The sequence below is a fragment of the Hyperolius riggenbachi genome, chromosome 6 (assembly GCF_040937935.1).
Source record: "Hyperolius riggenbachi isolate aHypRig1 chromosome 6, aHypRig1.pri, whole genome shotgun sequence".
Classification (NCBI taxonomy): Eukaryota; Metazoa; Chordata; class Amphibia; order Anura; family Hyperoliidae; genus Hyperolius; species Hyperolius riggenbachi.
The window spans coordinates 351,987,737-352,012,623 of NC_090651.1; the positions used below are offsets into that span (position 1 = coordinate 351,987,737).

The window sequence follows — 24,887 nt, forward strand, 5'->3', positions numbered from 1 at the left end:
GGCAGTCAGGCTGGAATGTGCTGTGCTGCTTGTGATTGGATAGAAGCTATACACACCCTCTCCAGGCCCCCTGCACACTCTGTATGACTCACACACTGAGCTACTCTCAGCCTATCATTTGCTATGTCTTTTGTTTGTAAACACTGCATAAAACTGGTAATTACAAGCAAGGATTGCAGCAGAGAGTGGCAGAAACAGCACAGAGGGGCCCAGGAGAACATAATGAATAGAATGGTATGCTTTTTATTGTAAGAATTTTAGAGTACAGATTCAGCAGGACTTAATTTCTCGTTGTGCCCAGCGGACCGGAAACAGAAAGTTTTGCAGCTACATAGGAACAAATAGAAAGCGGACATTTTACAGCACACTGGCTGTAAAAACGGACAGTTTTTACCTGATCCTGATGGCCGGATCCGTACGGCCGGTTCCTTGAAAAACGCAAATGTGAACCGGGCCTAAAGCTGGCCAAACATCTACAAATTTTCCCGCCCGATCGGCCATTGGATTCAATTATTTTATCAATCGGATGAAAAGAGGAGCCCGATCAATGATTCAATCGTTTTCGGGCCAAAATCGGTCTCAAGCATCGATGGAACATGCTGTAAAATCTTGGTTGCACATGCTTGAGCAAGTGCCTGGCAGGGCAGAGGTGACGTCTGTAGGCCCTCTTACAACCTGGGGGCCCATCTCACAAGGGTCATAAAACAAGTGTGGCTATCATAATCATCTCACCCATAACAAGTGTAGCCACAAAACACCTGATTTGAAGGATGGACCCCTTTATCAGAGGGAGTGAAGTAATAGATGGGACCCCTTTATAGCTGCTGTGCGATTTTAAAATGCACATTTCAAATCGCAGAAAGCTGTGATTTGCAATGCAGCCCATAGACTTGAGTGAGTGCGATTTTGCATGCATTTTCCGCTCTGCGGCAAAATACACGCAAATCACACTAGTGTACTCCCTACTTTAGAAAACTATCACGGCCTCTGTCAGCCCTGCAGCACTATTAGGGGCGGGGTTAGTCTTCCATAAAGGTCAGGGCCGGATTTCCGGGAAGGTCAGAGAGGCCACAGCCTAGGGCGTTAAATTAGATAAGATAAGATAAGAAGGGCAGCATGACTTGGAGAGAGAAGAGGTCATATGTCAAAGTAAATCATCTCTTCTGGTCCCACAGCGCAGCCATCTAGCGCCCTGCTCTGCACTAATAGCTGCATTCCAGAGTTCCCCAATCCCTGCATCTCTCTCTCACTTCCTGATGTGTTAAAACAATCAGGATCAATCATAACTGTCACCTGATAATCCATTCCTTTGTATGATGGACATACAGATCGATGTGATAAATACCAGAGATTAACATTACAAAGCAGATAGAACTAAGTTCCGCTGAGTTTTAAAGCGAACCCGAGGTGTGTTTAAAGAATGTTATCTGCATACAGAGGCTGGATCTGCCTATACAGCCTAGCCTCTGTTGCTATCCCAAACCCCACTAAGGTCCCCCTGCACTCTGCAATCCCTCATAAATCACAGTCGTGCTGTGAGGCTGTGTTTACATCTGTAGTGTCAGTCTCAGCTGCTCCCCCGCCTCCTGCATAGCTCCGGTCCCTGCCCCGTCCCTTCCCTCCAATCAGCAGGGAGAGAAGGGATGCAGGCGGGGACTGGAGTTCTGCAGAAGGCGGGGAGAGCAGCAGACTGACACTATAGAGATAAACACAGCCAGCTCTGACAAGCTGTTTGTCAGCAGCGTGGCTGTGATTTATGAGGGATTGCAGAGTGCAGGGGGACCTTAGGGGGGTTTGGGATAGCAACAGAGGCTGGGCTGTATAGGCAGATCCATCCTCTGTATGCAGATAATATTCTTCAAACCCACCTCGGGTTCTCTTTAATGCAGGCATTCACAAACATCAGTGAGCTCTGCTAGTTTCTTTACCTCTTTTACAGCGCTTGGTGACAGCAGGCCTAGGGCACTGGAAAGTACAAATCCGGCCCTGATAAAGATACGTACACACATGCAATGGCCATCAGATGAAATGTCTAATAATGACCGTTTCAGCCAACAATCGTTATCTATGTACAGCAGCCGTCGATAGATCCTGCTTGGGCATCGGGCATCGTTAAGGATGCGTCTTGTCTAATCCTTAACGACCCCAAATGCTGGAGCATGACCAATCACCATTCAACCTCCCCGACCAATAGAACCTGCTCCATCGTCCACCAATCATCGTCCCTCTTTCCCTTTCCATAGCAACATAACACATCACACATGGCTAGCCTCAAGGCTAGGGGTGTGTCTGTGCTGTATCGCTGGAGGGATAGTTTCCTGATCCCCGATAGGCGACAATTATCAGCTGTGTGTACTTAGCTTAAATAGGATCTCCATCCTGAAATACAAAATCCTGAAGCGCTGCTGAAATGAAAAGTTATATTTACCTGCGATGTCTTGTCCCACGAAGCTGCCCCAAAGACCCTGCATAACTACACCTCCCCCTCTCCTCTGAGAAAAAAACACCAAGCTATTTAATGCATTAAATTGCCGGGGGTGTTTTTTTCTTGGAGGAGAGAGGGGAGGCGGGGCCAGGCGGTGGAAGTGGAGGATTTTGTATTTCAGGATGGAGATCCTCTTTATGGTTCAGGCTCCCTGCACACTGCAAATCCGATTTGCGATTCTGTTTCCGATTCCGATTTTCCCTGAATGCAATCAACAGAAAAACGGAGGAGAAACCGCAGCATGCAGTAACGATGAAAAATCGGAATCGGATGTAAAAAACGATTAAAAATCGGAATCGTGTGCAGAGAGCCTTACACATGGCCACTGAATTTGCAGTACGAGGCTCCGCCCCCATCGCATCACACAGCACAAAGCTTCATATGACCCTGAGTACACCGACAGGGTCATATGCAGAGCGCCACCCCCCGCACGTCCTTCACTGCATGACATACTTCCTGCTGGACAGGAAGTACGTCACTGGGATCCCCGGGCTTCCCCCTCGTATTTCCATCTCTCCGTGCACGCTCGCCGCACCGCCAACATATTTAACATTTCTTTGTTGTCCATTGGCTTTTATTACTTCGCCGCCGATGTGTTGCCGCAGAAGTCCGACAGTAACTCGCTGTTTACTTTGCGGTGGCTCAATGGCCGATCAGGCACTTCCAGCGCAACACGACGGGGTAAGTGTGATAGGCCCCATTGCCTTGCATTGTCGTTGCGTTACCCTGCGGTAAAACTGTGTAATGCAACGCACACTCGCAAGGCTAGTGTAAAACGGATCTAAGACGTGACGTTCTACACCCCTTGCATTTGTGCTTAATAATGCAGCAAGCTATAGGAAAGGGAGACCCCCAGTGAAGGGGTCTGGGTGACAGTATAAGTCTGGATTCCTGGATCTCGGATAAGAATCTCCCGTGGGTGGTGGGGCTGTAATGATTCAGGCAGATCTGCTGCTTGTTCTCTCAGATCTGTCCTGACTTGTCATCCCTGAGGAATCTCTCCCTTCCTCTGGTAATTGGGGTAGAAGATACATTCTTGGTAGCAGCTGTATCCAGGAAACAGGCCTGAATCAGTGCTTCTGGGAGGCATTCTACCCTCTGGGGGGGAGGGGGGCTGCGCGCTGCACCCCCTCGGGGGACCTTTCCTGCTCAAGCGAGGCCTTAGCAACCTCCTGCAATCTACAGCTCTCTGTCAGTGCCAACCCCTCATCACCGCGCCAACATCAACACCACGCCAACATCATCGCCGTGCCAACATCACTCACCTCTGCAAACTTGGTGACAGTCCTGGGCCGGGCACAGGGTCCCCCCGGCAGCCCCTCCGCAGCCGATTTCTTCATTTTACAGATGTGCGGCGGCTTCTATCAAAGAAAACACAAGATGGTTTTGTGACTTTGCTTCGCACACCAGCACTGAGCAATCTGCAGCTGAAATCCCACAGTGATTAGTGGCAGCTAGAGAGCTTCAGCTTCAGTTGTCACTTATTAATGACTTCTATAGAGCCATTATCTTCAGCTAACATACAGAGATGACTCCAGAGGTGGGAAGCAACATAGATGTGACTAAAACACGTGCCCAATAAAATATATATATAGTAATTACAGAAAACAATAGGGGAGAGAGCTCTGACCTTACCAGCTTACACTATAAAAGACAAGTCTCCATTCGAAGATGACTATGGTAAGATTAGATTGTGAGCTCCTCTGAGGACAGTCAGAGACATGGCTGTATACTCTGTAAAGGGCTGCAGAAGATGTCAGTACTACATAATAATAATATGATAGGACATTAGACTATGACTATGGTAGGATTAGATTGTGAGCTACTCTGAAGGCAGTCAGTGACATGACTATGTTCTTTGTAAAGTGCTGCAGAAGATGTCAGTGCTGTATAAATACATAATAATAATATGGTAGGACATTACACTATGACTATGGTAAGATTAGATTGTGAGCTACTCTGAAGGCAGTCAGTGACATGACTATGTTCTTTGTAAAGTGCTGCAGAAGATGTCAGTGCTGTATAAATACATAATAATAATATGGTAGGACATTACACTATGACTATGGTAGGATTAGATTGTGAGCTCCTCTGATGACAGTCAGTGACATGACTCTGTACTCTATAAAGTGCTGCAGAAGATGTCAGTGCTATATAAATACATAATAATAATTTGGTAGGACATTAGGCTTTGACTATGGTAGAATTAGATTGTGAGCTCCTCTGATGACAGTCAGTGACATGATGACTATGTACTCTGTAAAGTGCTGCATTATATACATATGATGTATATAATGATATCACCATATGTCTAGAAGGCCAGTACCTCCTCTACCCTTTGGATGGGTCATTTTATTTCTTTTAATCCTAGCTGGCTTTTTCCCCAACAACAAAATCTGAGATGAGCTTTTGCACTCCACTAATCCTGTTTTTTTAATGGCTATTGGCATTGTTTGAAAAAAGTAAAGAATATGTGGCAAAATATTCACTTTTAGGTCCTTTTCACATCTGAAGTAGCAAAACACTAGTGCTTAACGCTAGCGTTTTGCTCAAGTGATTTTACCGCAATTAAATCACTGGACACTTCCGTGATTTCGGAGTGATCACGGTCAGCGCTTTATAAGCACTGTACCGCAATCGCTAAAGAATCGCCCAGAAAATGCTGCAGGTAACACATTTGTGATTGGCACTAATCGCAAAACGCCCACAATCGGCGCCAATCACGGCAGTGGGAACGCTGCCATTGGGTAACAAAGCACTAGTGCTTTAAAAAGCGTTAGCGATTAGCGGGAATCGCCTGCTAATCACTTAAGTGTGAATGGGCCCTTATACTGGCAATTTTGCCAAACCACTTTAGTGGTCTCTCTTCCTACTTCCCAAGATCCTCCCACATCTTCTCTAATAAGGAAACATAATCACCCTATTACCTCCAAAATAAGACCTATCCCAGAAATAAGCCCTAACAGAATTTTGCGGGAATTTTGAGGATACTGGAAATATAAACCCTACTCCAAAAATAAGCCCTCGTGACCGTTCATAAAGTGTAAATTTGTCCAGGTAGCTACATTACACATGTGAAAAAGTCTAAATCAATTGGCAGTAGAATGAAGCAGCACTGATAGACCCTTCACAGGGGCGTAACAATAGATCCTGCAAGGAATGCAGCCGCAGAGGGGCCCAGAAGCAACAGGGAGCTCCGTCCTGAGAGACTGACAGCTAAGAGCAAGGAGAGAAAAAAACTTTCTGCTCTCTGCACAATTGTTCTAATGACTGCATCTGCTCAGCCACTGATAAAGAATCCTACAAAGTTTTGCAGACAAAGATTTGTAGACAGTCCCTATTCAGTTTGCAGCAGGCTCTTGTGTACAGCGCTGTTCTGCTGGCGGGAGGGGGCCCCATCCAAAGTTTTGCAGGGGGGCCCAGTGATTTCTAGTTATGCCCCTGACCCTTCACCAAGGAAAGCAGACTCCCCCAAAAGAATTGTGCTCCAAAGACCCCAAACAATAAGGGATAGCAAGTTCTGTAAATGTAAATTGTTGTACATGGAAGAAGAAAATAGTCACAAGAAATTCATGATGAAATTTGGGGGTTTTGAGATTTAAGTTGATGTTCCTGAATTTGATGACATGACTATATTTGAATAAATGTTGATTTCTGTTGTTGTTGTTCAAGAATGAATGTAGACTGTTGTGTTGTGTAGTTACCTAAACTGCAGTATACTAAAGCACCACAAGATGTCACTATAAAATATAAAGTGCTGCAATGATCTCTGTAGCATTGTTATTTACCTGTATTCCCTCTGTGTTCTAAGTAAGCTGTATTACCTGATGGTTGTGTATAATTTATCTCTGCATGTTTTTCTTCAGTAAAGAGTCCTAACTTGTTATACTGGGGGGCCTATCTGTACAGACCACTCTACTCCATCATGTTGTTCATTAACAAAATAATACATCCCCTGAAAATAAGCCCTGATGCATCTTTTGGGGCACAAAAAAAATTGTAGTAAAAAATAATCAGTATGTTATTATTTTCGAGGAAACACGTGTGAACATATTCTTGGCGTCTTTACATATTTGGCCCCCTAGGTAAGTGAACTTGTCCTGTGCCAAAGTAAAGGGGAAACTAGTTTAGTGACTCAAGAATAGTGAGGAAAAGCCAGAGCTGATCAGGGCAGCATAAGATAAAGTGGAGTAAATAAAGGGAGAAGTAAAGCAGCAGGAACCAGTTTCCGTCATAGCACAAGATAACATTTGGAAACAAACCATCCTTATGCAGTAAGAGTCGCTGTACCTCCCCCTCTGTGCAACAGTCTTAGTGAAATTTTCCTCACCGTACTTCACAGTTGGTCCTAACCTTCAACATAAACATAGCAGAAGATGGATTAAGAATATTGAACCATGGTAATGGCATAAATATGCAAGGTAGAAATAACCATTAAGATCTGCACAGGGACCTAGAGGAAAAACCGAGTCAGAAAAAAACCTCTCATTACTGGTGAGAAACCCATCGCCACCTATGTCTGAAAGAGTCAGTCTTACGAGTTCCTGAAAGCCATGGGGCTCCTTCTCATTCTTCGGTGTGGCTGAAGAAAGATTCGCTATCTACCCTCCTGGAAGGTCTGACTCTGTACTTGGCTGATGAACTTGAAGCTCTTCTTCTCCTCTGATAGTTTCCCCGCCCACATGGCCTGAGGGGGAGCTGGAATCCTTATAGTCACCAACTGGAGCTATTGTCCCTCTGCCTACATATGACCTAGAACCTCAGGCAGCCGATACGCACAATACTGGTCAGGTAGGTCAATTAGCGGGATTTTAGGGTTGTCACAGAAGCGAAACAGTCACTCGGAGTCCAGAGAAGTTCAGTGCGTCCCTCAGCTGTAACCGCCAAGCCAAAAGGGAATATCCATTTATATTGACTCCCAAGTCGCCTGACTTCATTTATTTTTCAGTGAAATGGGAGATTCAGGACTGAAAAAGCTTAAAGGGGAACTTCAGCCTCAACAAACCTACTGTATTTAAGTTGCGTTAGTTATGTTAATTAAAATATATAGATAATATAATCTCTTACCCACCCTGTTTTAAAAGAACAGGCAAATGTTTGTGATGGCATGGGGGCAGCCATCTTTGTCATGGGGCAGCCATCTTTTTGGTTGAAAGGAGGTGACAGGGAGCATGAGACACAGTTCCAATTGTCCTATCTGCTGATCACATCTCCCAGCTGCGCACTAGGCTTAAAATCTCAAATTAAAAATTTAAAAAAAAAATTGCACCAAAAGAGCAGAACGAGAACAACAACATCAGAAATTCCATCATGCTTTGCACAGCATCAGGGGAAAAAAGCCCGGGCAGTTTACTTCTGTGCAGCTAAAAATGATGCTTTGGTAAGAAAAACAAAGTTCTGATGCTGTGAAACTGTTAAAGAAACATCAAGCCTTTTCAGTACTGCTGAGTTGATTTTTAGTCTGGAGGTTCACTTGCATCTTTCCGCCATTGAAGTAAATGTCCTGGGATCTACAGTAGCTTACTGCATTATTTCTTCTTTCAAAGTGAAGTTCACCAAACAGAAAATTATATCTCTACCGGCCTCCACATCCCGGCCCCTGCATCGGAATGCTCTGTGTGCCCACTTAAAGTGAACCAAGCACCATTTGTAGCCCCCAGGGCATCTCAATGGCACATTAAAAATGCATGTCAACAATGTGGCACATTAATAGGAAAAAAACTTCCACTTTTACCTCTTTTTGTACATTTAAAAGTTTAGCAGAGGGTTTTATTAGCCCAATTCCGAGGCCGGCCTGACTGCAAAGGTTTCTGCCTGGGGGACACAGGAAGACACATACAAACCCAGGGAGAATAGACTATGCCAACAATGCCAGCGGAAGACCCTCGAGGATAAGAGTCACTTCCTGCTGCGCTGCCCCAAATATACTGTAACTATGAATACCTTCTTTAAGAAATTAATGGAACTACTGTATTTCCAGATATTCACTCATTAGAAGATGAGAGAAAACTACATTCTACCAGGAGAAGAGGATTCCACAGTGACAATTGCTGCACACTATGTCACAGCATGCCACAGACTGAGAAGAGGAATCCACAGTGACAATCGCTGCACACTATGTCACAGCATGCCACAGACTGAGAGGAGGAGTCCACAGTGACAATCGCTGCACACTATGTCACAGCATGCCACAGACTGAGAGGAGGAATCCACAGTGACAATCGCTGCACACTACGTCACAGCATGCCGCAGACTGAGAGGAGGAGTCCACAGTGACAATTGCTGCACACTATGTCACAGCATTCCACAGACTGAGAGGAGGAATCCACAGTGACAATTGCTGCACACTATGTCACAGCATGCCACAGACTGAGAGGTGCATAAATGAAATTCAAACCTAAAAATGACCTCCGAATGCTTACCCATTGTGCCTCTATCCCACCCCACCCCCAACCCCCAGGACTCACCCTGTTTCATGTCCCCATGTCCCCTTGCTTTGGCAATGCCTGTATGTATCTTGGTCATGCCAATAAAGCTATTTTTGATTTGATTAGATTAGCGTCTGCAAGAACGTCCTATTATAGTCCATGTCAGTGGCTGACCACTCTGACCTGCAGTCCTACCACTCAGACCAGACATCTAGAGGCCAGAGAGCTGACCTCATCTGCCAATACCGAGTCAAGGTGCGTACACATGCATGACAGCAGCCAACGACGGGTCCGTCGGACCCTCCCACCTGGCGAGTTTTCAGCAGACTGTAGTGCGCGTGTACGCACTGTCGGCGGACAGCTTACTGTGCCTGCGCAGTAAGCTTCCGATGACACGGACGGGAACAAAGCAGGCCGCACAGCCGCAGTTGGACGGCGTGACGCGCTAGACCGGGGTCGGCAGTGGGGAACGGCGGATCGTAGGAGGACTGCGTGGGACATTACTGCTACAGGGGGCTGATAGAAGCCCCAGGTAAGTGACTGTTTTTAACCCCAGGACAGGGGCGTAACTAGAAATCACTGGGCCCCCCTGCGAATATTTGGATGGGCCCCCCCCCCCCCCCCCATAGGTGCCAAATAATCGTAATGGGGCAGCGTTTCACTGTAAATTAATTGTAAAGTGGGCAGCATTTTACCAGACAATCGTAATGTGGGCCAGAAAATCGTAATGTGGGCAGAGTTCACCAGAAAATCGTAATGTGGGCCTTTAGAAAATCATAATGTGGGCAGAGTTCACCAGAAAATCGTAATGTGGGCACCAGTCACCAGAAAATTGTAACGTGGACAGCATTCACCAGACAATCGTAATGTGGGCAGCGTTCACCAGAAAATCATAATGTGGGCAGAGTTCACCAGAAAATCATAATGTGGGCAGAGTTCACCAGAAAATCGTAATGTGGGCACCAGTCACCAGAAAATCGTAACGTGAGCAGCAGTCACCAGAAAATTGTAACGTGGACAGCATTCACCAGACAATTGTAATGTGGGCAGCGTTCACCAGAATATCGTAATGTGGGACAGAAAATCGCAATGTGGGCAGCAGTCACCAGAAAATCGCCATGTGGGCAGCAGTCACCAGAAAATCACCATGTGGGCAGCAGTCACCAGAAAATCGCCATGTGGGCAGCAGTCACCAGAAAATCGCCATGTGGGCAGCAGTCACCAGAAAATCGCCATGTGGGCAGCAGTCACCAGAATATCGTAATGTGGGCAGCAGTCACCAGAAAATCGCCATGTGGGCAGCAGTCACCAGAAAATCGCCATGTGGGCAGCAGTCACCAGAAAATCGCAATGTGGGCATCAGTCACCAGAAAATCCTAATGTGGGCAGCAGTCACCAGAATATCGTAATGTGGGCAGCAGTCACCAGAAAATCCTAATGTGGGCAGCAGTCAGTCACCAGAATATCATAATGTGGGCAGCACACACCAGAAAATCCTAATGTGGGCAGCAGTCACCAGAAAATCCTTATGTGGGCAGCAGTCACCAGAAAATCGCAATGTGGGCAGCAGTCACCAGAAAATCGCAATGTGGGCAACAGTCACCAGAAAATCGCAATGTGGGCAGCAGTCACCAGAAAATCGTAATGTGGGCAGCATACACCAGAAAATCGTAATGTGGGCAGCAGACACCTGAAAATCGTAATGTGGGCAGCAGACACCTGAAAATCGTAATGTGGGCAGCAGACACCTGAAAATCGTAATGTGGGCAGCAGACACCTGAAAATCGTAATGTGGGCAGCAGACACCTGAAAATCGTAATGTGGGCAGCAGGCACCTGAAAATCGTAATGTGGGCAGCAGACACCTGAAAATCGTAATGTGGGCAGCAGACACCTGAAAATCGTAATGTGGGCAGCAGACACCTGAAAATCGTAATGTGGGCAGCAGGCACCTGAAAATCGTAATGTGGGCAGCAGACACCTGAAAATCGTAATGTGGGCAGCAGACACCTGAAAATCGTAATGTGGGCAGCAGACACCAGAAAATCGCAATGTGGGCAGCAGTGACCAGAAAATCGTAATGTGGGCAGCATACACCAGAAAATCGTAATGTGGGCAGCAGACACCTGAAAATCGTAATGTGGGCAGCAGACACCTGAAAATCGTAATGTGGGCAGCAGACACCTGAAAATCGTAATGTGGGCAGCAGACACCTGAAAATCGTAATGTGGGCAGCAGACACCTGAAAATCGTAATGTGGGCAGCAGGCACCTGAAAATCGTAATGTGGGCAGCAGACACCTGAAAATCGTAATGTGGGCAGCAGACACCTGAAAATCGTAATGTGGGCAGCAGGCACCTGAAAATCGTAATGTGGGCAGCAGGCACCTGAAAATCGTAATGTGGGCAGCAGACACCTGAAAATCGTAATGTGGGCAGCAGACACCTGAAAATCGTAATGTGGGCAGCAGACACCAGAAAATCGCAATGTGGGCAGCAGTGACCAGAAAATCGTAATGTGGGCAGCAGTGACCAGAAAATCGTAATGTGGGCAGCAGACACCAGAAAATCCTAATGTGGGCAGCAGTCACCAGAAAATCGCAATGTGGGCAGCAGTGACCAGAAAATCGTAATGTGGGCAGCAGACACCAGAAAATCGCAATGTGGGCAGCAGACACCAGAAAATCGCAATGTGGGCAGCAGACACCTGAAAATCGCAATGTGGGCAGCAGACACCTGAAAATCGCAATGTGGGCAGCAGACACCTGAAAATCGTAATGTGGGCAGCAGACACCTGAAAATCACAATGTGGGCAGCAGACACCTGAAAATGGTAATGTGGGCAGCAGACACCTGAAAATCGTAATGTGGGCAGCAGACACCTGAAAATCGTAATGTGGGCAGCAGACACCTGAAAATCGCAATGTGGGCAGCAGTGACCAGAAAATCGTAATGTGGGCAGCAGACACCTGAAAATCGCAATGTGGGCAGCAGACACCTGAAAATCCCCCTGCAGAATTTCAGAGGCCCCCCCCCCCCCCCCCCCGGGGCCCGCTCGTGGCCGGTTTTTGGGGGCTGGAGGGGTGGCAGCATGAGGGGAAAGCCTTGCCCACAGTCGGCGGGGAGAGGGGAAGTTCCCCCCTCTCCCTCACCTCGGGGCTCTCCCCTCTGCGCCCCCCTCCAGCTAGTTACCGTCTGTGGGCAGCGGGCCGGGCAGCAGCGGCGGCGGGATACATACCTTCTTCCTTGCGTTCCATCGCCGCCTTCTCGCTCTAGCGGCTGACATCACTTCCGCTTCCGGAAGTGACGTCAGCCGCTAGAGTGAGAAGGCGGCGATGGAACGCAAGGAAGAAGGTATGTATCTGCCGCTGCTGCCCGCTGTCCACAGACGGTAACTAGCTGGAGGGGAGCGCAGAGGGGAGAGCCCCGAGGTAAGAGGGGGGAACTTCCCCTCTCCCCGCCGACTGTGGGCAAGGCTTTCCCCTCATGCTGCCACCCCTCCAGCCCCCAAAAAACGGCCCCGAGCGGGCCCCAGGGGGGGGGGGGGGCGGGCCCCCCCGCGGGCGCAGGCGCTGCAGGGCCTATTGCTACGCCCCTGCCCCAAGACACCCCCACAGAACCCCTTTAAAGCACACCCGAAGTGAAAGGAATATGGAGGCTGTCATATTTATTTCCTTTTAAACAATGCAGATTACCTGGCTGTCCTGCTGATTCTCTGCCTATAATACTTGTAGGGAAGGTGCACACATAACATAACATGAAAGGCTGCGTTCTATGTCATGTGCATATTTTTTTTCGTGTGCGTTTTTTGTGTGTTTCTGTTGCGTTTTAATGTGTTTTTGGTGCATTAGCATTTGTTTTTTTTACTGCAGATGCGTTTTTCAAGCTTTTTGTGTGCGTTTTAAAGCGTTTGCGGTTCGCATATACAAAACCCATATGCGTTTTTCATGCGTGTTATGCAAATTAATAGAAAGACAAGAGGAAACGGAAATACATCACAAAACTATTTTTTTTTTACAAAAACGCATAGAAAATTGCATACCATTGCATTTCCATTGATTTACATTATGTGCGTTTTTTTATGCGTTTTTGCATAGTATGCAAAAACAACCCTGCATTTTTGAAAATGCATATGCGTTTTTTTTCCTGCGTCCCATAGACTTCCATTAGCGGCAAAAAAAGCAGCGTTTTCCACAACGCTAGCGTTTCTGCTATGTGTGCACCTAGCCTTAGCCATAGACCCTCAACAAGCATGCATGTATTATGCAGCAGATCAGATGTTTCTGACTGAAGTCTGTCTGCATTAGCTGCATGCTTGTTTCAGGTGTGTGATTCAGACACTACTGCAGCGAAAGAGATCAGCAGGACAGTCAGGCAACTGGTATTACTTAATAGGAAATTAATATGGCCTCCATATCCCTCTTCATGTGTCCTTTAGGCCTCTTTTCCATGGACTGTTGATAGGCAGTGAAATGCCTCTCAAACTCTCACAGCTGCTCACTGTTGCCTGGTAACTGCTCACTGCTGCCTGGTAACTGCTCACTGCTGCCTGCTAACTGCTTGCTGAGCACACAGCTCAACAGTCCATGGAAAAGAGGCCTCAATGAAGTAGTGATTTGCTCTGTCAATCTTCTGCCAGGCCCCTAATCCATCTAATAAGTCAGCTCTGGTACAAATCAGATCACTTTACAGTTAGCTGAAGCTGGCTAGGATGGGATTGGCTGCAGGGTTCACCCTCATGCTGATCCCCCTACCTCAGAGGAGTGACATACCTGATGGTGCAGTGCTGTGTCTGCTGCAGGTGATGTGTGTGTGTGTGTGTGTGTGTGTGTGTGTGTGTGTGTGGTGCAGTGAGCAGCATGCTGGATTACCCTGGAGAAGGATTGGCTGCAGGGAGCCCCCTCATGCTGATCCCCCTGCCTCAGAGGAGTGACATACCTGATGGTGCAGTGCTGATCCCCCTGCCTCAGAGGAGTGACATACCTGATGGTGTAGTGCTGATCCCCCTGCCTCAGAGGAGTGACATACCTGATGGTGCAGCGCTGTGTCTCCTGCAGGTGATATGTGTGTGGCAGTAAGCAGCATGCTGGATTACCCTGGAGAAGGATTGGATTAGAGGCTCTCCCATGTAGCTGTGTGTGTGCTGGAGGTTAGCAGGCTCTGCCAGTGACGTGGAGCTCATGCAATAAGCAGGCTGCTCATTCTGAGTCACTGATACACAAGCCCACGTCTGGCTGATGACAGTGCGGCCGCTTCCTGCATTTCATAATGACATTTATTGTTTTCTCACATGCTGGCCATTACTGGCATGGCTCTCATGGTAAAGCTATAGGCTATGGGGCTCAGTGTGGGGGGCTGGAGAGACATTAACTCTGTGTTCACTCAATTTCATTATAAGCCTTAGAGGACAACTGTAATGCTGGGAATACACGTTACGGTTTTCTCGTTCGATTCTCCATGCGATCTATTAAGCCGCATCTACACGCGTAGATGCGGCTCCGATCCGGCGGCTTGATTAGCCGCCGGATCACCTCTTCCGCGTCCCCGCTCGCCGTGCGTGCGCCGGATTCGATTCCCCACTCGTCCCCGCTGGCGCCGCTTATCTTCCGCTCGATTCCCTGCCATTGTCTCCTCGCGGGGAACGAGCAGGGAATCGGCGGAAGCAAGATCCGTCCTGTCAGATCTTATCAATCGAGCCGCATTAGCGGCTCGATTCATAAGGAGGATCGGAGCCTCATCTACGCGTGTAGATGAGGCTTTAGCCATTCTATTCTCTGCTCAATCCTCTTATCTTAACTTTGTTTCTCTTATCTTTTTTCCATTCACTTCTATGAGAGATCGAGCGGAACAGAATCGAGCAGAGAATCGGACATGTCGAAATTTTATCATCGAAGGCATCTATCGGAATGATTCTTCGCGAAAAACGTAACATGTATTCCCAGCATTACGAGAGGGATATGGAGGCTGCCATATGTATTTCCCTTTAACCGCTTGCCCTCCCCCGGGATGAGTATCTACATCCCTGCAAAATCCCTCTTCACCCCGCAGGGAGCCGCCGCACGCTCCCGCGCCTAACCTCGCCGCCGATCGTTATAGGGGAGATCAATGAATGGGAACGCAGTCGCTTCCGCCGCACCGCCAGAAACAGGTGTTCGGGGAATACCGTGTTACCACACAGCATTCCTTATCTGGCACTGGGCCAAGCAGGAAGTGACGAGCGTTTGCGGTCACTTCCTGCTTCGGGGTATGCAGCAGTGCACGGAAGCGTATTGTAAAAATATGCTTACACGCTGTGACGTCGCGTTGGTAATTTTTTTAAACTTTTGCGTCGCCATAGACTAACATGACTTCCGGGTCGATGCAGATCGCTCTGAGGGGAGTAACACACTAGGCAGAAATGCTAGCGTTGCGCAAAATGCAAGCGCTAACGTGCATAATGTAAGTCAATGAGCCGCATGAAAAAAAATTGTTTGCGTTCTGCAATGTGTGTTTTTGGAAAGCAGAACTTGCTGCATATTTTTCCAAAGTGCAGCTAAAACGCACATAATGTTAATGGTGACATACAGTGGGATGCGAAAGTTTGGGCAACCTTGTTAATCGTCATAATTTTCTTGTATAAATCGTTGGTTGTTGCGATAAAAAATGTCAGTTAAATATATCATATAGGAGACACACACAGTGATATTTGAGAAGTGAAATTAAGTTTATTGAATTTACAGAAAGTGTACAATAATTGTTTAAACAAAATTAGGCAGGTACATAAATTTGGGCACCACAAAAATGAAATAAAATCAGTATTTAGTAGATCCTCCTTTTGCAGAAATTACAGCCTCTAAGCACTTCCCGTAGGTTCCAATGAGAGTCTGAATTCTAGTTGAAGGTATTTTGGACCATTCCTCTTTACAAAACATCTCTAGTTCATTCAGGTTTGATGGCTTCCGAGCATGGACAGCTCTTTAACTCACACCACAGATTTTCAATTATATTCAGGTTTGGGGACTGAGATGGCCATTCCAGAACTTGTACTTGTTCCTCTGCATGAATGCCTTAGTAGATTTTGAGCAGTGTTTAGGGTTGTTGTCTTGTTGAAAGATCCAGCCCCGGCGCAGCTTCAGCTTTGTTACTGATTCCTGGACCTTGGTCTCCAGAATCTGCTGATACTGAGTGGAATCCATGCGTCCCTCAACTTTGACAAGATTCCCAGTTCCTGCATTGGCAACACAGCCCCACAGCATGATGGAACCACCATCATATTTTACTGTAGGTAGCAAGTGTTTTTCTTGGAATGCTGTGTTGTTTTTCCTCCATGCATAACGCCCCATGTTATGCACAAATAACTCATCAGTCCAAAGCACTTTATTCGAAAATGAAGCTAGCTTGTCCAAATGTGCTTTAGCATACCTCAAGCATCTCTGTTTGTGCTGTGGGCGGAGAAAAGGCTTCCTCTGCATCACTCTCGCATACAGCATCTCCTTGTGTAAAGTGCGCCGAATGGTTGAACGATGCACAGTAACTCCATCTGCAGCAAGATGATGTTGTAGGTCTTTGGTGCTGGTCTGTGGGTTGACTCTGACTGTTCTCACCATTCATTGCCTCTGTCTATCCGAGATTTTTCTTAGTCTGCCAATTCAAGCCTTAACTTGAACTGAGCCTGTGGTCTTCCTTTTTCTCAATATGTTCCTAACTGTGGAAACAGACAGCTGAAATCTCTGAGACAGCTTTCTGTATCCTTCCCCTAAACCATGATGGTGAACAATCTTTGTCTTCAGGTCATGTGAGAGTTGTTTTGAGACCCCCCATGTTGTTACTCTTCAGAGAAAATTAAAAGAGGAGGGAAACTTACAACTGACCCCCCTTAAATACTCTTTTTCATAACTGGATTCACCTGTATATGTAGGTCAGGTGTCACTGAGCTTACCAAGCCAATTTGAGTTCCAATAATTAGGATGTTTTGGAATCAATAAAATGACAACAGTGCCCAAATGTATGCACCTGCCTAATTTTATTTGAACAATTATTGCGCACTTTCTGTAAATCTAAGATCCCCAAGTGTTCTAAAATGACAATGTACAAATAATGTCTAAGTAGCTGTGTAAACATTTTCCTACTTTTCATGTTAAATATCAGAGGCAAAAGCTGTAATTTATTGAGGGTAGGATTAGCTATATTGGGACAAATCAATTGCAGAAGGGGTGTCTGCTTCAATGCACAGCCAGAGTTGCATATCAGACTACAGAAAGCAAATATGAAACATATCAAACTCTGAAAGCAAAAACAGTATGAAAAAGCTGTGACAATTAGTTACATTTCTACTGCTCTCTTCAGACACTTCAGTCAGAAACAGAGGCGCCAAAAGAGTAAAAGCATAACAAACATTAAAAAAGGGGGGAGGCTTTAGTCACGACTCACCACCCATAAAAAACCAGGAACCAACATAAGACTTGATGTTCAGTAAGAACAAAAACAATTTATTAGTACCCCCAGGTGCTACGCGTTTCACGGGATTATCCCGCTTCCTCAGGCAATCAGACAGGAGTACAAGCAATTCGGGGTCTGGTATACACTCAGCGCCTCAATTGATTGCGATTCATATCTGTGAAACGCAAACGCAGTAAAACGCAAACGCACTCAAAACGCACTTCATTATGACAAAAAAATGCACAAATGCATATGCAGCAAAACGCAACCTTTCACGCACCGCCTAGTGTGTTCCCAGCCTCATACTACATGGAGCTGATAAAATCGGTCAGCGATTGGCCAATCATAATTGTAAGTGTGTACCAGGCTTCAGCTGACCCATAACCTTAGATGGAGGGGTCCCTGGTTGTCGGGGCCCCCATCCTGTGTGTAATCACCATCATCACATGAACAAGCTGCAGATCTCGCTCAGGGTTTTTTCCTGAAGACTTGCAAAGCTTGTGATAAATGTTTAAAAAGGAATGTTTTCCCCCAGCTCTGGCTGTGAGTCATACAATATTAAATACACTATTTCTGGTTATCCGCGATCCTCCCCCTTCAGAAAGCGCTGATTTGCATGTATATTAAAGCCCCGAGTATGATGTACTCGGCAAGATAAGCGCTTGCGCTCCCCTCCTAGCAACCAATCACTGCCTCACTGACACTTCCAAACCTGCCCCTAGTAACAGGAAAGAGAGCAGCGGATTGGTTGCTAGGAGAGGCATAGAAAGGATGCTTGACACTTCATACATTATTATTATGCATTTATATTGTTCTGAAACATTTTCCACAGCAATTTCCAGAGAACATAGAACAATTCCAAGCACTGAGCGTCCCTCTGCGGGGCTCGCAATCTCGTGCCCCCATTACGCTGTAGGGAGGGGGGGGGGGAGTAGAAAGCCAGTGATGTGCTTAGGATGAGTGTAGAACGCAGGATACCTGGAGGAAGCCCAAGCAAGCAAACACAGGGAGTGCATTCCAACTCCATGCAGCTGGGACTATGGTTTCAGTTTACCAAGACCCGTTCAGTAAAAATGTCGTTTTTGGTAATGGATTATCCACCAGGCAACATAGGCAGGTGTTTGGGGCCTAGTGGGGTGTAAGGGGCCCACCTGCCACCATCTTTGAGCTCTCTCCACTTCAGCTTACCAAAAGGACCACAAGGGAGCCCCAAATCTACTACCTTGCCTAGGGCCCCATAACATCTTAAAGGACAACCGAGGTGACATGGGACATGATGAGATAGACATGTGTATGTACAGTACCACAAATAACTAGGCTGTGTTCTTTTTTTTCCGTTCTCTGCCTGAAAGAGTTAAACATCAGGTATGTAAGTGGCTGTTTCTATCCGGGTCAGGCTGGGTGGTCAGACTATAACGTAACTCTCACTGATAAGTAATTACAGTAGGTCCGGATTTACACCACAGGAGCCTATAGGCACAGATGTCCTGGCACCCTAAACTTCACCCTCCAGAAACCCCCACTGAACTGCACCGCAAGTGTGCTGGCTGTCCCAGCTGTCACTTCTCCCTCACCCGTCATAGGTAGCTACAGGTGTCCCTTAGCATTAGGAAGCCACCTAGTGGTGCCCCAGGTGAAGGGAGATCTTGTCATTGGAATCCCGAGAGCCAGGTGACTAAATTGCTCAGCACTCTATATAGGGAAGGAAGGAAGCACTAGGGGAGGGAAGTGAGCCGCCCCTCCATCATTAGGCGCGTGCCTACAGTCCCTTATGGTAAATCCGGACATGAATTACAGCCATAAAATAATTTCCTGTCAATAAATGGTTTCCTGGAGCAGGAAAGCGATAAAAAGGGTCAATAATTCATAGATTTGAGATCTAGCATATTTCAATAAGGGCGTCATTCAGCAGAGACAATGAAACAGTAAAAACTTTAAAACTAGATTTACATTTTAAAAAAAGGGATATCTTAAGTCATTTTTAGGAGAAGGAGGATAGATACAATTATTTTTCTCATCAGTTTATTCTCACCTCCTATGTCCTTTAATCCATCATGCAGTACAAAATAAGATTTTCACACGTGCAGTAACAGTGCATGACAATTCACAAAGTATCTACCGAGTTTGACGGCCCCCATGTTTTAAAGTGGATCCGAGATAAACTTTTACTCATTGCATAATTGTGTTCCTTTCATATAGTTTATAGGGCATTCCTCAAGCCAAATACTTTTTTTGTTTTGTTTTAATTCTATAATTCCCTATAAACTAAACAAGCCTCGCCCACAGCTTTTCACAGTGTCTTGGCCAAGTAGCAAGGGCTTATGGGAGCTCAGTGTGGGCAGGAGGAGGAGGAGGTTACTAGCCAGAGATTTCAAAGGCAGAGGGGAGGAGGGAGGAGGAGAGGGGACTGAATTTACACACAGGCAAGCTGATAGCATCTCCAGCCCTCAGCCTGTGACAATGTGACAAACAGAACATGGCTGCCCTCATTGTATCACAGGAATAAATAATCATAACCTGTTGAAGCTATTTGCAGCTAGATTTGCTGTGTAAACTAACTAAACTTTAGATAGGATATATAGACAAGTTACTTGTTATAGCTAGTTTTTCATCTCGGATGTGCTTTAAAGATATTATGGAAATCTAGTACTACCTGCGCAGGCGCAGAGCGCTCCCGGTGACAGGACTGACTGCAGTGCATTGCTTGATATCACTTCTGAGACAACGAGACGCCCTATAGGGCCCATCAACCTCCGTACACATAGATCTAGATGCCCTTTAGCCTGCATGAATTGCACAAAAGCACAGAGGGTTCTGTGTCGTTACTTTCTCAGTAAACCATGTCAGAGTGTAGCTGTGATGCAGTAATGGGTACCAGCCACAACAGAGTTACTCTTCAGTGTTGTGAATACAGAGCATTGTAAGAACTAAGAATAGCTAAATACTACCGAACCGAAGTCCACTAGCCCTCCACTGAGGACCTCCTAGTGGAGGGTGACACATGACTGCTGGTTATCGCATGTGCTGATTGCATACTCCTTGCCTCAGCCTGCCATGGTGCCTGATGAAGGGCTTGTTAAAGCACGAAACAGACCAACTAATATTAATATTCTGTTGTGGATGTTAAAGGGTACCTGAACTGACATGATGAGATGAACACACGTATGTGCAGTTCCATTCCTGCATACAGTACATCTAGACTGTGTTCATTTATTTCTCTTTCTCACTCTCACTGAAAGGGTTCAACATCAAGTTCTCTCTAGTCAGACCTGTTAAAACTATAGCACACATAGAATAAAAAGGCCAATAGTTCATAGATTGTAGCTGTAAACCGTGTCATTCAGCTGAGACAATAAAACATTAAAACTACTTTTTTAGCTTTTAACCCGAAAATAAACCCGTAGGAATCTAAGAAAAAGGTTATTTTTAGTAGTAGGACAGATACAATTGTTTATATCATCATTTTATTTTCAGTTCAGGTTTGCTTTAAAGGGGAACTTCAGCCTAAACAAACATACTGTCATTAAGTTACATTAGTTATGTTAATTAGAATAGATAGGTAATATAATTTTTTATCCACCCTGTTTTAAAAGAACAGGCAAATGTTTGTGATTCATGGGGGCTGCCATCTTTGTCATGGGGGCAGCCATCTTTTTGGTTGAAAGGAGGTGACAAGGAGCAGGAGACACAGTTCCAACTGTCCTGTGTCCTGATAACCCCTCCCAGCTGCACATGCTAGGCTTCAAATGTCAAATTCAAAATGTAAAAAAAAAAAAAATGTGCACCAAAACAGCAGAATGAGAGCAACAACATCAGAAATCCCATCATGCTTTGCACAACATCAGGGGAAAAAAGCCCGGGCAGTTTTCTTCTGTGCAGCTACAAATGAGGCTTGTATAAGAGAAACAAAGTTCTGATGCTGTGAAACTGTTAAAGAAACACCAAGCCTTTTCAGTGCTGCTGAGTAGATTTTTAGTCTGGAGGTTCACTTTAAGGAATACTTTGTGCTCTGCTGTCCTCAGGAGGGTGGTATATGAAAATAAGGGTTGGCTCAAACGACAAATCTCGTAATGTCATCACTTAGCCGTTCTCTAGCCATTTTTTCACACCTTTTTTAACAAGAGATTCCCGGCGTATTACAAGCATTTTTTTTTTTTACCTAATTGATCAGGAAGAAACGCAGAAAGTGGTTATGGGTGGAAAAATTATGGCATATTGCCAAGTATGGCGACTGATTTTGTGGTGTTTACTATAATTTTGGTGAAAGCAAAATCACTCAAAAAATGCGGCAGGCACCTGTGCTTTTGGAGAAATTGAATAACTCTAGCGAGATGACCCCCAGCAGTATAAAGAACTCATAGTGCGACCCAGCAACTCCATTTACACTGCATACACCTTGTGATATCTGTATTAATCCCTACTGCTTTATGTTTATGCACTGCCCTATACACTGCTCCCTGTATATTGTAACACAAATTGTAAAGCCTAGTAGATATATCACATTTTTATTGGCCAATCATTAAATTATCACCTCCACAATGTTTTTATAGCATTCAAAATTTATTTGCCGTAATACTACATAACACACACACTGCTCCCTGCTACTTCCTGTTACCATAACACACACAGCTCCCTGTTACTTTATAGCACACAAACACACACACACAGCTCCCTGTTACCATAACACACACACACACACAGCTCCCTGTTACTTTATAGCACACAAACACACACACACAGCTTCCTGTTACTTTATAACACACAAACACTGTTACACACACAGCTCCCTGTTACGCTATAACACACACACCCACCTCCCTGTTACTATATAACACAGAAACACACACTCAGCTCCCTGTTACTATATAACACAGAAACACACACACACAGCTCCCTGTTACGCTATAACACACAAACGCTGTTACACACACTGCTCTGTTATGCTATAACACACAAACACTGTTACACACACATATCTCCCTGTTACACTATAACACACACACACACACACACACACTGCTCCCTGTTACTCTATAACACACACACACACTGCTCCCTGTTACTCTATAACACACACACACACACAGCTCCCTGTTACTCTAACACACACACACACACACACACACACAAACAGTCCCCTGTAACACACAAACACTGTTACACACACAGCTCCCTGTTATGCTATAACACACAAACAATGTTACACACACATATCTCCCTGTTACGCTAACACACACACACACACACACAGCTCCCTGTTACGCTATAACACACAAACACTGTTACACACACAGCTCCCTGTTATGCTATAACACACAAACAATATTACACACACATATCTCCCTGTTACGTTATCACACACACACACAGCTCCCTGTTACTTTATAGCACACAAACACACACACACAGCTTCCTGTTACTCTATAACACACAAACACGTTATAACACACAAACACTGTTACACACACAGCTCCCTGTTACGCTATAACACACACACCCACCTCCCTGTTACTATATAACACAGAAACACACACTCAGCTCCCTGTTACTATATAACACAGAAACACACACACACAGCTCCCTGTTACGCTATAACACACAAACACTGTTACACACACTGCTCTGTTATGCTATAACACACAAACACTGTTACACACACATATCTCCCTGTTACACTATAACACACACACACACACAGCTCCCTGTTACTCTAACACACACACACACACACACAGTCCCCTGTAACACACAAACACTGTTACACACACAGCTCCCTGTTATGCTATAACACACAAACAATGTTACACACACATATCTCACTGTTACACACACACACACACACACACACACACACACACACAGCTCCCTGTTACGCTATAACACACAAACACTGTTACACACACAGCTCCCTGTTATGCTATAACACACAAACAATATTACACACACATATCTCCCTGTTACGTTATCACACACACACACAGCTTCCTGTTACTCTATAACACACACACACAGCTCCCTGTTGCTCTATAACACACACAGCTCCCTGTTGCTCACACACACAGCTCCCTGTTACTCTATAACACACACACACAGCTCCCTGTTACTCTATAACACACACACACACACACAGCTCCCTGTTGCTCTATAACACACACAGCTCCCTGTTACTCTATAACACACACACACAGCTCCCTGTTGCTCTATAACACACACAGCTCCCTGTTACTCTATAACACACACACACGAACACACACAGTCCCCTGTAACACACAAACACTGTTACACACACATATCTCCCTGTTACTCTATAACACACACACACACCTCCCTGTTACTCTATAACACATACACAACTCTATAACACATACACAGCTCCCTGTTACTCTATAAAACACACACACACACACACACACACACACACACACACACACACACACACACACACACACACACAGCTCCCTGTTACGCTATAACACACAAACACTGTTACACACACAGCTCCCTGTTATGCTATAACACACAAACAATATTACACACACATATCTCCCTGTTACGTTATCACACACACACACAGCTTCCTGTTACTCTATAACACACACACACAGCTCCCTGTTGCTCTATAACACACACAGCTCCCTGTTGCTCACACACACAGCTCCCTGTTACTCTATAACACACACACACAGCTCCCTGTTACTCTATAACACACACACACACACACAGCTCCCTGTTGCTCTATAACACACACAGCTCCCTGTTACTCTATAACACACACACACAGCTCCCTGTTGCTCTATAACACACACAGCTCCCTGTTACTCTATAACACACACACACGAACACACACAGTCCCCTGTAACACACAAACACTGTTACACACACATATCTCCCTGTTACTCTATAACACACACACACACACCTCCCTGTTACTCTATAACACATACACAACTCTATAACACATACACAGCTCCCTGTTACTCTATAAACACACACACACACACACACACACACACACACACACACACACACACACACACACACACACACACACACACACACACACACACACACACACACACACACACACACACACACACACACACACACACACACACACACACACACACACACACACACACACACACACACACACACACACACACACACACACACACACACACACACACACACACACACACACACACACACACACACACCCTCTCTCCCTCTCTCCCCCCAGTACAGAGCAAACGGACCCCAGCAGTACCTGGCTCTTGGCTTCCTCCTGATTCTTCCCCAGAGCTGTAGATTCTCATCCATCCCAGGTGTGTTCCTTATCCCTCCCTCCCAGATGTGACACCCCTGCCTCTCTAAGCCTAGCTCCACCCCTCCAGGGGAGTGCCATGTGCTGTGCAGAGTTCAGGAGAGGAGGAGTCCTGTTCTATGAACATTATATAGTACAGGATTTCCCTCAGACAGCTGAGTTTACTCAGGCTGAAGCAGCTATAATACGTCATGCAATACCTGGCCAGGGGGATGAGCATCTCCTCCATATGACT

The 24,887-nt window shown here is 45.8% G+C and overlaps 1 protein-coding gene and 1 long non-coding RNA gene across 3 annotated transcripts in view; one reads left to right on the forward strand and one right to left on the reverse strand.

The window, feature by feature from the left end:
* Window positions 1-8,547, forward strand: part of LOC137521860 (uncharacterized) — a 128,707-nt gene extending 120,160 nt beyond the window's left edge. The window contains exon 5 of the long non-coding RNA XR_011022221.1: window positions 8,466-8,547. This is a non-coding gene — a long non-coding RNA (uncharacterized lncRNA). The remainder of the gene's footprint in view (window positions 1-8,465) is intronic.
* The window catches only part of SH2D5 (SH2 domain containing 5), a 47,084-nt gene extending 22,415 nt beyond the window's left edge, over window positions 1-24,669 (reverse strand). Inside the window, exons 1-2 of one of the 2 annotated variants that reach the window (XM_068241685.1) lie at window positions 24,596-24,669; window positions 3,751-3,846 (exon numbers count right to left, since the gene is read on the reverse strand). In XM_068241685.1, coding sequence (XP_068097786.1) covers window positions 3,751-3,825 — 75 coding nt within the window. In that variant the 5' untranslated portion in view covers window positions 3,826-3,846; window positions 24,596-24,669. Of the gene's footprint in view, window positions 1-3,750; window positions 3,847-13,938; window positions 14,021-24,595 lie in introns of those variants that run through there. The other variant, XM_068241684.1, reaches the window with a different exon arrangement.
* Window positions 24,670-24,887: the final 218 nt, after the last annotated feature.